Source organism: Onthophagus taurus, chromosome 3 (genome assembly GCF_036711975.1).
Source record: "Onthophagus taurus isolate NC chromosome 3, IU_Otau_3.0, whole genome shotgun sequence".
Lineage (NCBI taxonomy): Eukaryota > Metazoa > Arthropoda > Insecta > Coleoptera > Scarabaeidae > Onthophagus > Onthophagus taurus.
Window position 1 is genome coordinate 6,406,869 of NC_091968.1, and position 13,132 is coordinate 6,420,000.

General features: G+C 31.9%; 1 protein-coding gene across 5 annotated transcripts in view; it reads right to left on the minus strand.

Annotated features, from left to right (window-relative positions):
• Positions 1 to 2,727: 2,727 nt before the first annotated feature.
• The window catches only part of LOC111413460 (neurogenic protein mastermind), a 75,983-nt gene continuing 65,578 nt past the window's right edge, over positions 2,728 to 13,132 (minus strand). For all 5 annotated transcript variants that reach the window (XM_023044442.2, XM_071195157.1, XM_071195160.1 and 2 more), the window contains one exon: positions 2,728 to 11,052. In XM_023044442.2, coding sequence (XP_022900210.2) covers positions 10,768 to 11,052 — 285 coding nt within the window. In that variant the 3' untranslated portion in view covers positions 2,728 to 10,767. The remainder of the gene's footprint in view (positions 11,053 to 13,132) is intronic.

Sequence of the window (13,132 nt, forward strand, 5' to 3'; positions counted from 1 at the left end):
CTTCTAGTTCTAAACCTAGTGTTGGTTCTAGTAATAGTGTTAGTATTAGATCACTAGAACCAACCCTAGAACTAGAAATATTCGGGTTTAGCCGTCCTTTAAGACGTGCGGTTGAACCCGAATGTTTCTAGTGTTGGTTCTAGTGATACTGTTAGTATTCGATCACTAGAACTAGAATCATTCGGATTTAGCCGTCTTTTGAGATATATGGTTAAACCCGAATGATTCTAGTTCTAGATCTAGTGTTGGTTCTAGTGGTAGTGTTAGCACAGTATATATAACAGACAGTACTCTCACTCGGTTTTGTGAGAAGATATGCGCAGCCCTCATTACGCAGGCGAGCGGCCATTACGCTGGCTTAAATCTTGCTAATCGCCAGTGTGTCTGTGAGGTTTGTTTTTGTGCAGAGCCGTAACGACAAGTGTAAAAATTAAAATAAAATATCAAACATTATAAATAATGACGTTATTAGTTATATAGTATATAACTCAATAACTAATGTTTTTATCAGTTCAGAAATTTAATTGCCAATAACTTTTTTAATTTCATATTTTCGACGCTTTAAATATTTTTAATGGGGACCTGTTGTGTTTTATGCCAGCATAATGGCTTCGAGGTCATTGAAAATCAATTCGCCACATCAAACGTGCCGCCACTGAGTGAGAGTACTGTCTGTTATATATACTGTGCTGTTAGTATTAGATCACTAGAACCACTAGAACTAGAAACATTCGGGTTTGGCCGTCTTTTGAGACTAGTGTTGGTTCTAGTGATAGTGTTAGTATTAGATCACTAGAACCAATCCTAGATCTAGAAACATTGGGGTTTAGCCGTACGTCTCAAAAGACGGCCAAACCCGAATGTTTCTAGGTCTAGGTCTAGTGTTGGTTCTAGTGATAGTATTTGATCACTAGAACTAGAATCATTCGGATTTAGCCGTCTTTTGAGACGTGCGGCCAAACCCGAATGATTCTAGTTCAAGATCTAGTGTTAGTTTTAGTTTTAGTGCAATAAAAATATTGTTTTTTGAGATAAGTGCGTCATATTTGGGCTTATTTTACAGGTTTTTTTAATAAAGAATACATCATAACAGAACACCATGAAGTTGTCCATTTGTCTATTATATGATAACTAACTTCAGATTTAAAATGTCAACCTCAATTTTGACAAGTTTGTAATCTTCATTAAAAATCCTTTAAAATGAGTACAAACACGACATATTTATCTTCTATATTAATGAAGTTGTGGTCAACTTCTGGTTAGAAATGTCAACGTCAATTTTGACATTTTTGCAATCGTCGTGAAAACTCTTTAAAGTGAACCCAAATATGATACGTTTAATTCCAATATTACTCAAGATATAAGCAACTTCCGGTTTGAAATGTCAATGTCATTTTGACAAATTTTTAATTTTTATAAAATATCTTAAAATTTATCACAAAACCAAAAATACAAGAAAAAAAATAAAAATTAAGGTTGGTATTAATATTAAAAATTAAATTGCTATCTTCATTGTTGCTAAATTCGGATTTGACGTTTTTTATTAAATGCATCAAGTTTGGACTCACTTTAAAGGTTATTTTATGAAGATTACGAATATAATAATAAAATTAAAGTTGACATTGATAACTGAAAGTGTTTTTCACGACTAAATCCGACTGTTTTTAGGTTTTGTCTTAGTTCTAGTGATGGTGCTAGTGTAAAACTAGAACTAACACTAGACCTAAAACTAGAAACATTTGGGTTTAGCCGTGTGAAGAAACCTAAAACTTTCTAGTTCTAGGTCTAGTGTTAATTTTAGTTTTAATTGTTATTTAACCCTAAATTCTTATACATTTTAATTGATCTAAAAATATCTTTTTTTGATTTAATCCACTTACCTTGCTTATAATTTCATCCATTTACCCATTTTGAATTAAATACAACCTTTAAATCCAATTAATTATGTGTTACTCATTAAAAAAAACTTAAATACAACGTCAATTTTGACAACCAACTGCAATATTTGGGTCTTAATCACCATGGTAACCGAGTCAAGTTGGATAACCTTAAAATAATAAAATTTTATTCCGATTTTTTTATCAATTTTAACTAAATTTTTATTAATTTTAAAACAATTCGAATTCTTTACGATTATCTCGCATTCATAACAAATTCGTTAATTGTAGTTAATTTAAATCCATTCTAATTAAGAGAAATAAATTAAAAATATCTTTTTTTGATTTAATCCACTTACCTTGTTTATAATCCCCTAGATAAACCAATTTTGAGTTAAATACAGCCTTTTATACCAATTAAATAAGACTTTTCCAAAAAAAACTTAAATTCAATTTCAATTTTGACAAGCACCTGCAATATTTCGATCTTAATCACCATGGTAACCGAGTCAAGTTGGATAACCTAACAATAATAAAATTATAACTTAATATTTCGCTTTATATTTTAATATTTTTTTAATTTTATTTTATCTTTTTTTTATATTTTTGTATATTGCTTCTTAAGTGAAATACACTGCATAAATAAAAACATAGAAATGTCAATTTTATCAAAAATTGCTTTAGTTAAGTTGCAAACCCTAATGGGTTTGGTTTGTAACTTTTCTAAATATGGTTAGTTCCGCTATCAGATAGAAGATGTCACATCTAAATTTAAAAAATTTAATTTTCTCATATGGCGTTATTGATTTTATTTCTATTTTATTGATTTCGTTTAAATAAAACAATAAAATATATTATTATATATTTATTTTAATATATAATATTTATATATAATATATAAACTCTCTCGAACGAATGGTATCGAAAAAAAAAAAATAATATTAATAATAATAATAATAAACTAAAGAGTACAACAATAATTTCCTTTCGCCTGCGTAAGTCTAAGTACACGCGGGAGTGTGGTTATCATTTATAATATAAAAAGAGGGATATTTTTTATTTGGAGGTTTGTCATAACCGACAGGGTTTTGGTCATGGAAAGTGATAAGAAAAGGGAGTCGATGGTAAAGAGATCGAGGAACGAGAGTGGGATGTCCGAAATCCACAAGGAATACTGAGGAATCGAAGAGATTGCATTTTTTTGGAATGTCGATGCTTGGAAGGTTCAAACGGAAAGTCAAAGGCCTACCTCTACTACTTGAGATCCTAATACGGTGGTAGTAAAACCGGCTGGAGCCAGCCAATCTTTGATTCCCTAATTCGATTTGGAACTCTCGAGAGTTCGATTCGAGACGTGTGTTCGAAACTATTTTGACCTTTTTCAACAAAATTAAAAAATTAATAATTCATTTGAAAGAAACAAATTGTATAGAAGAAAAAGGTTAAAATAATTTCATAACACACTTAATCTAATTATTTTTTATTTTGTAGAGTACATTTAGTTTATAGTTTTTTTAATTTAAATCATTACGCGATAAACCCACTTAATTTTATTACGTTTCATTTGCAATAATATTTTAAATATATCATTAATATTAAATATTGTTTTTTTTTGTTCTCAATTTTAATATTAATTCTATATTGCTATTTGGTTATTAATTTTATATACAAGATAATCTAATTTTCGAAATCAATTAATTTGCTATCCTTTTTGAAATCCATATCAAATTGATAATAAATAAAAAAACAACTTCTCTAATTAATCATTTTTTTATATTATGTACAGATTATTAAACACTATTTGTTTGTTTATTATACAATTTCCTAATAAAAAAAGTTTGATGCACTCGTTCTGAGGTCCCAATTGCAGATTCGCTTTATACATAGAAAGAAACTGCTTTTATATCATTTTTAGTATATCTTGACGCGTGTGATATGATTCTTACGATTACAAAAATCTACCGAACGCGAACGCCGTGCGTGTTTTCATTTTAGAATATCGTTTTCGATGGACAAAAATAATAAATTAACTTCTAATTAGTAATAAACAAATGAAACGTAACTAAATATTTATAAAAAAAACACGTTAAAATAAAAATGTAAAAAAAATATGTAAAAAATAATTAAAAACATGTATATAAGAAGGTGTGGGGGAATTTACATGCGCTTACTACCTTAAAAACGTATCTTAACTTACATTAATATTTGTTGTCACAGCACTTGAAAAAAATGTTGAATCTTTTCTTTTTCCATATCATATTTTTTTTTATTAATTATATTGTGTGTTCAATAAAATGAAACGTTTTAAGAGTCAATATGTTTTAAGTTGGTATTTGAATTTTATATATAAAATATATTTTGATATGGATTTTGGATTTTGAGCTCATTGGGCGAGCAAAATCTACAATGTGTTAATTAATTTCGTACCCGACGTCATCATTGCAAGTATGCAACCAATACTGTGATATTGCAAGTATGCAACCAATATCACAGTATTGGTTGCATACTTTCAATGATGACATCGGGTACGATCATTAATTAACACATTGTATAATGCTCAGTACTTAAAAATAATACAGACTTAACAACTCCTTCCTTCATACTCCTGGAAAATGTCAAATTTGGTGTAAACAAAAAGTAAAAACGTCTCAGATGGAAAAACGACTTATCAGATAATCAGCTTTGAGACAACGATGGCGAATTATCTTGCCGACACAATCTTAAGATCATTCGGGTTTGCTCCAACTTATCGCTGCATAGCGTAGAGTTAGTCCTTTTTTATGCATTCCTCTGATTAATTAATTACATTATTTAAAGACTGTTTTTTAAACCACTTTGTCCCACAGGTCAAAGATAACTTTAAAAAACTTAAACTGCTAAAATAACAAAGTTGGTTTCTGGAAACATATTTGCAACATTTTTGACACCAAATATTACCTCATTCATCCAATCTATGGATTAAGTGTTATTCAAAATTTTAAATGTTTTTGTAGATTGTGATGTGACTAACTTTCAACAGAAATATATTTATGAGTCTCGAGTAAAGGAAGTTGGAGCTGTGGACCCTATGGACTGTAGTGTCATGTCTAAACATAGTGTCATCTTATCACCAATTTAAATAAAGAAGTGTTTAACCCGTTTATGCCCACAGTTCTAATAATGGAACACCCCCTCCACACTTTGTTGTTAGCCACAATGTGATTTTGCAGGAAACAACACGTTTCCATCTATAATAATAAATACGATAAGTATAAAAAAAAACACTTTTTCCCAAAAGTTGCAATATTGGCTAAACAGGTCCATAAAGTTTTTTAATAATTTCAGACCCTTCACAACTTCAGAAGACAAGTAATAGAAGACAAAGATTTTTGGGTTACTGATGTTTTTATCACTTCTCCAGATGATGGTGCTGAAGATAGCGGCAATCAAGACTTTTGCAAAGACATCAATAATTCGATGGTTAACAGCTTCAAGCGGAAGCTATGCCAAAAATTACAAATCAACGAAGAATCAAAATAGTGACAAATAAAAATTTTCCAGAAATACAAACGAAGTTGGCACGCACAAGTCCTGATGAATCCTGAGAAACTGAAGAAAATTATTATTATTATTATATCATTTTTGGCAGAAATGACGACGTTATATGCAAAGCAAAAGGGTGAATTTAATTTCAGAGTTTCCAATGCAGAAATAAATTGTTTTTTGGCCATACTACTATTATCTGTCTATTGTGCTGTTCATATATTATATAGAATGTGGTGGGAGGTAAAAACCGAATCTTGTATTATGGCACTCGTGAATGTTACAAGATGTGGTGCTTCTACGAAATTTTTGGGTAAATGATGCAATTTGAACCATACCAAGGAAAAAAACTGACGAGAGAAAATGCAACTGGTACTTCAGCCGATAAAGAAGAAAATGTAACAACCACAAGAAAAGTAAAAAACCAACTATAAAAGAACCAGCATTTAGTGTAGGAGAGTCTGCTATACTCGTACTGATAAAAGTCCTACCATTTACAATAGTACAATTTTTAACTTATAGTTATGCAACCCAAATATAATGGGAATAATGCGGGTGGAAGTTTGCGGTAGGTGAACAGCTGTTGTTATTAGTCGGTTTGGTGATGCTTGAGGAATCGTAGCTGAGGTAAGTTTCTTGTAAATAATTCTTCAAACAAACTGCTGCACACATCAAATACCACTAGCTGTAGGTCTCATGGGAACTTATTTTTGTGGAATAAAGCTGCCATAACCTTAGTTTTGATTTAGGCGGTATTTTTCGTTAGTTACGGAATATTGGGTAATCCAGAATATCGCATCTGAACAATTTGCAATTCCCTACACGACATTAAATTGGTGGTTGAAAAACAACGATCTTTTAGCATATGGCAGGCCTCCAGTTCTAAACTTTTTGGAGGAGGAGGAGATATTGGGTGAAGGTCTCTTACTCTGTGCAGAATGAGGTTTTGCTTTGAAGAGCTATGATGTAAGATACATGGTGCAACAATATTTAAATAAATGACGAAAACGAGAGAAAAGGTTCTGCGACAATTTATCCGGTTTGGATTGATTTAAAACTTTTTTGCTCAGGCATCAGAGACTAACTATTAAATTTTGCGAAAACACCAAAAGAGTTCGAGCAGGCGTGATTTATGATGTTATAGAAAAATACTTTGCCGAATTGAAACATAGCTTAAAATATATGCCAATCATATATATCCTGGGTGAATAAAGGGAGGCTTCCAGGTTCAAAATACAACCGAACCAGTATAATTTAAATCAAACCAACCAACCAAAGTTATCATTGGGGACAATTTAAGCAGTAATTTAAAAATTTGCGTGATTGAACAGTGCCAAAATAATAACATAAGCTTTGTTCTGAAAATTATAAATCAAGGATTGACTTTCACAATTGGTGATAGACGAAAAATTAAATAATGACAACGAACTTTTGTTACAAATACAAACGAAGTTACCGAAAACAAGAAATTGGCAAAAATCCGATCTTATTTCTGGGAACTTTGAGAAATTGATGCAATCAGCACTTATTTCCTTTAATCCGGTGGAATGCTTTGAGCTTTTTTCTTGATGATAGTATTATATCATTTCTGGCAGAAATAACGACGATATATGCAGAGCAAAAGGGTGATCTTAATTTCCTAGTTTCCACCTAAGAACTAAAGTGTTTTTTTGGCCATACTGCTATTATTTGTTTATTGTGTTGTTCCAATATGGTACCGCGAATCTTTTTGGTATTTGATGCAATTTGAACCATACCAAGGAAAAAAAAGTAAGAAAGCCAACTAGAAAGGAACCAGCATTTGGTGTAGGAGAGTCTGCTATACTTGGACTGATAAAAGTCCAAATAGTTATGCAACCCAAATATAACGGGAATAATGCGGGTGGAAGTTTGCGGTAGGTGAACAGCTGTTGTTATTCTGTTTGGTAATACTTGAGGCATCATAGCTGAGGTAAGTTTGTTGTAAATAATTCTGCAATCTTAGAGTAACTTTTGCTGATTTTATAAACTCTGAAAACAAACTGCTGCACACATCAAATAGAAATAGCTGTAGGTATCATGGAAACTTAAGTTTGTGTAATAAAGCCGCAATAACCTTACTTTTGATTTAGACGGTATTTTTCGTTAGTTACGGATTATTTTATGAAACATTTTAACTTATTGAGGTGAATCGAATCAGGTTTTTTGCTTACTTAATTGTCCTATTTTAGACTGAAAAACGCCAAGAAAATATATAAAAAAAATTGGGCCACGGGGAAATCGAAATTACGATCCAGAATATCTCGAAAGGGCAGTATTAGCGGTTCATTGAGGAACCAAGAGCATAAGAAAAGCATCTGAATAATTTGCAGTTCCCTACACGACATTAAATCGGTGGTTGAAAAATGATGACCTTTTGGCATATGGCAAGCCTCCAGTTCTAGACTTTTTGGAAGAGGAGATATTGGCTCTTACTCTGTGCAGAATGGGGTTTTCCTTTGAAGGGCTATGAGATATATATGGTTTAAGGCTTTTATGCTCAGGCATCCGAGACTAACTATTAAATTTTGCGAAAACACCAAAATAGTTCGAGCATACTTATGATGTAATAGAAAAATACTTTGCCGAATTGAAAGACAGCTTAAAAGATGGCAAACATATTAAATGACGACGAAACCAATTTTTCAGATGATCCTGGGGCTGTAAAAGTCGTACTAAAACGTGGAATGAAACATGCCCATAGATTAATAGGCACGTCTAAGTGTCATGTTTGCCACATCAGGAGATGGGAAGTTACTACCACTATATGTGGTGTATAAAGCCAAACATATATATCCTGGGTGGATAGAGGGAGGTTATCCAGGTTCAAGATACAACCAAACACTTTTGACTATTGTTTGACTAAGTTATCATTAAAGCAGTAATTTAACAATTCGCGGGATGCAACAGTGCCAAAATAATAACATAAAGTTTGTTCTCCTATCTCCAAATTCGAATCATTTCCTGCAACCCTTAGATGTAGCATATTTTTGACCATTTAAAGGTGCATGGCGCAGTGTCTTACAAAAATGGTAAATAAAAAATCGAGGTGTGTTGCCCAAAACAGTATTTTCTAGACTGTTGAATGACACAATTGAAAAAATTGGTGCTAAATTCGTGACTAAGGGACAAGTTGGATTTAGGGATTGCAGCATCATCAAATAAAAAAGAATTGAAAAGTATCTTATAATGCTTTCAAAAGTAGTACAAAAAGAAACTAACCATTACAAGTTGGAATGAAGTTGGCAAAACAGGAAAAAATTACCAGTTGAATAACCTCATATAGTAGCTCAATACAATAAATTTATAGGCGGTGTAGACAGGATGATGAAAACATAGACAACTACAGGATTTCTATGGTAGTTGGCAATTTTTGCGTTTATTGTCGTTATTTCAGTGCACACGAGGAACCATGAGCATAAGAAATGCATCTGAACAATTTTTAGTTGCGACCTTTGGCGACCTTTTGGCATATGGCAGGCCTCTAGTTCTAGAATTTTTGGAGCAGGAGATATTGGGTGAAGGTCTCTTACTCTGTGCAAAATGGAGCTTTTCTTTGAAGAGCTATAACATAAGATACATGGTGCAACAATATTTAAATAAATCAGGAAAATCCGAGACTAACTATTAAATTTTGCGAAAACACCAGAATAGTTCGAGCAGCCGTGACTTATGATGTAATAGAAAATACTTTGCCGAATTGAAAGACAGCTTAAAAGATGGCAAACATCATCAGATTCTAAAACGTGGAATGAAACATGCCCATAGAGTAATAGGCACGTCTAAGTCTAGCACAAGTATCATGTTTGCCATATTAGTAGATAGGAAGCCAAACATAATATATATATTCTGGGTGGATAGAGGGAGGCTATTCTGTATTATAAGTTCAGGATACAACCTTACATGCACAATTTAGACCGCCCCAAAGTTATCATTAGAGACAATTTAAGCAGCCATTCAACAATTGGCGTGATTCAACAGTGCCAAAATAAAAACATAAAGTTTGTTTTCCTATCTCCAAATTCGAATAATTTTTTGCAACCCCTAGATGTAGCATATTTTCGACCATTTAAAGATGACATTGAGGTGTTTTGCCCAAACCGTATTTTCTAGACTAGTGAATGAAAAAATTGGTGCTAAAGCCATGGCAAATTGACTAGCTGCATTTAGGGCTTGTGGCAGTATCAAATAAAATAGAATTGAAAAATGTCCCATAATGCCTTCAAAAGTGGTAGAAAAGAAAAAGAGAGGTGGAAACTAACCATTATAAGCTGGCATGATAATAAAATAGTTCCAAGAATGTAGAAAGGTGGATATCTAAAAAAAATTAATTCTTGCATAAACGGGTTAAGATTACCAGACATATCCCAGGAGAAGAAAAAATTAATTGTCTACAACACAAAAACACATCATTTTTTGATTTTAAACAATACAAAGCAAGTGAGCCTAATATAAAGTGATATAACACATATTGTGTGTTACCTTACTATTTAAACAAACTATCTGATCAATATTAATTTTGTGGTCCATTCTTTTCTTAAACCTTCTAAGATCTTACTAAATGATATCAGATATATGTAATAATTAAGCGAATAATAAACTATAACAACTAGTTACTGGTAAATAAGATTCTAATCAAGATTAAATTAATCGCTTAATGACTACATAAATCAAATAGAAACTTACTCAAAGATTAATATTTATTACCAACTTAGAATTGACCTAAAAAGAAATAAACCATGTTATTGAACACATCATATAATATCTTCTCAATAATGTGTATCTTCTTTTAATCAAATTCACGCGATTTATTCTGATCATACATCATACTGGCAGTGTATGTAATTATCTTTTCTTTCTCCCTTCCTTTTCATTTCGTCTACTACGCAACATTTTGGTAGAGCGTTCATAATTGGAAAAGTTATTTTGAGAGGGCGGGGGGGCGACGATCTTTTATATCAAAAAACGGTTGAATTGCACATATCGGAGATTAGTACGTGTGTGTACGCTTACTGAACGAACGTGAAATCAACTTATACAATAAACTTACTCTCAACGACTATTTACATGTTACACATAAAACGCAGACGGTAAATACACAAGCTTTTTCTCTTTTACTCTCTTTTTTATATTTATTCGTGTGGTCGTCGTTATAAATAAATGATTTTTCTTATTTATTTTAGATTTTTTTCGTTAACTAATCAATAAATGTATTTTTTTTTTAATTGTAGTGATGATAATATTCAACCGATATAGAAAAAATATGTATAAAAAACTATGTACAAAAATATATATATGTATATATTATATATAGTATGTATTATCTTACGTAATCGATCGTCGGCTCGCGTTACAGGATGTCCTGCAGGTTAAAGCCCGAATCGTTGTCGAACGAATTCAGGAGGTCCTGTTCGGAAAATGGACCGGTATCGGTACCAGGGAGGTTCTCCAAAAACTCCAAACTGAAATCGTTCGCCTGCTGGCTAAAACTACTCATGGAAGAACTGTTCGTCGTCGCGCTGGGCATCATTTGCGAACCCATTGTTTGTGGCGCCGCCGCGGCTTGTTGTTGCATTGTTTGATTCGATATATTTATCGACTGCGATTGTTGCATATGCAAAGCATTTATTGACATCTAAATAAATTAAAAAAAAATTAATATCAATTTATATTACATATAGTCGATACCGCGAGAAACGCGAGTGATTCATCGATTTCCGTTATTATTTTCCGCATACGGTGCAGATATTACACCCATAAGTTGACGTGTGTTAGAGTGAAATGGCATATCATGAATGCGCTATTTTCACGCGATGAGTCACTCTCACTTCTGGTGGTATAGAGTATATATTAAACATACTATATTTTTAAACTTCGAGCGGGCGCGCCCGATTTTATAACATGAGCGGGCGCGTGTCGTAAATTTTATGACTCAAGTCCGTATTAATAAGCATTAATTATTTTTAATAAAACAGTTAAAACACACATTTTGCTAGAGTAAAAATACTTAATTTATATTAAATAATTGTTAAAAACATAAAATGAAATCGATTCATTTTTGAAATCTAACTACATTTATAAACTACATACAAGGAATTTTATATCAGTCGCAATACAGGTGTCTCACGTAACTGGTTCGTTAGAACTTTTTCAGGTTCCACTATTCGTGGAGATTTGAAATTTTGGTAACATAGGTTGTTTATTCGGAACTTTCGATCTAAAATATTTTCGAGATGGTTCTCTACAAATTATCTATAAACATTCCTGTACCTATTTATTGTAGTTTGTCTCATATTGGGAAATTTATTAAAACATGCACGAAATGCAGTTTTTTTTTATTAGAAAGGTTGTTATTAGTTACATTTTACGATTGAACATCATGGCAGGTTATTCCAACACCGATACTTGAAATTTATTTTGTATTGATGGCCAATGTAATAAACTTTTGGACAGGACGTGTCGAATACTTAATGAGAGCTGCCTAACCAACTCACCACAAGGTAAAATTTCAAAAAATTGATGATGATTTTCTTAGTTCTGGACATATCAAGACAAAAAAAAACTTATATTTCCGGTCACCAGTGATGAAGACAATTTATTGAATTTCCAAATTCAATTTAATAACAAATTTATATTATAAATTTATATTTTTATCCAAATCTAATTTTTGTCATTAATTTTTTGTTTTAATTGTTTCATTTATTTGAACTTCTGTTTATTATTTTTGGTAAGTAAAAGTTAGTAAACTAAAAGATTATCAATCGTAGCTAATACATAGTAGAAATAATAATAGAAATAAATTAAACGAAGAACTGTCAAAATGTCATGGCCTTCTAATAAAAATACAAACGGTTTCCTGCATTTCCAGCATGTATTGATAAATTTCCCAATATGAGAGAAACTACAATAAACGGGTATAGGAACGTTTATAGATAAATTGTAGAGAATTAAATTCCCTCTCGGGTAGACTAATAAAATATGGGGTGTTCCATTTAAAATTTTCGACTTTCTTGCAGTTGAATATGGAGAACCGGTAATACAATTTTTGACCAACCTGTATAAGATATTGATACATATGAGGATTAAAAGATATACATATGAGGATATATATGAGGTTTTAAAGAGCATGGTGAAATATGCCAAAAAATAACTTAAAATCAAATAACTCGAAAACGAAAGACGCTAGGTACCAATAACTTTTATGAAAGTCAACGTATTTTTTATGTACAATTAAAAGGTGTAATAAAAACTATAGCATTCCATTTAAAATAACGGAGTTATGGTCTACTTCCGGTAGACTGGAAGGGGCAGCCATCTTGAAAACATTTTAGATCGAATGTTCCGAATGAACAATTCATGCTACCAAAATTTCAAAACTGTACGAATAGTGGAACCTAAAAAAGTTCTAACGAAGCAGTTACGTGAGACACCTGTATATGAATGCAGTAACCATATAATTAGGATTAATGCTAGATCTAGAAACATTCGGGTTTAGCCGTGCGCCTCTCAAGACGGCTAAATCCAAATGATTCTAGTTCTAGGTCTGCTAGTGCTAGTGTAAAACTAGAACTAACACTAGACCTAGAACTAAAAAGTTTCGGATTTAGCCGTGCGTCTTTAGACGCATGGCTAAACCCGAATGTTTCTAGTTCTAGTGTTAGTTCTAGTTTTAGTTTAATAAAAATATGCAACATAGTGATATCTTATGTCAACTA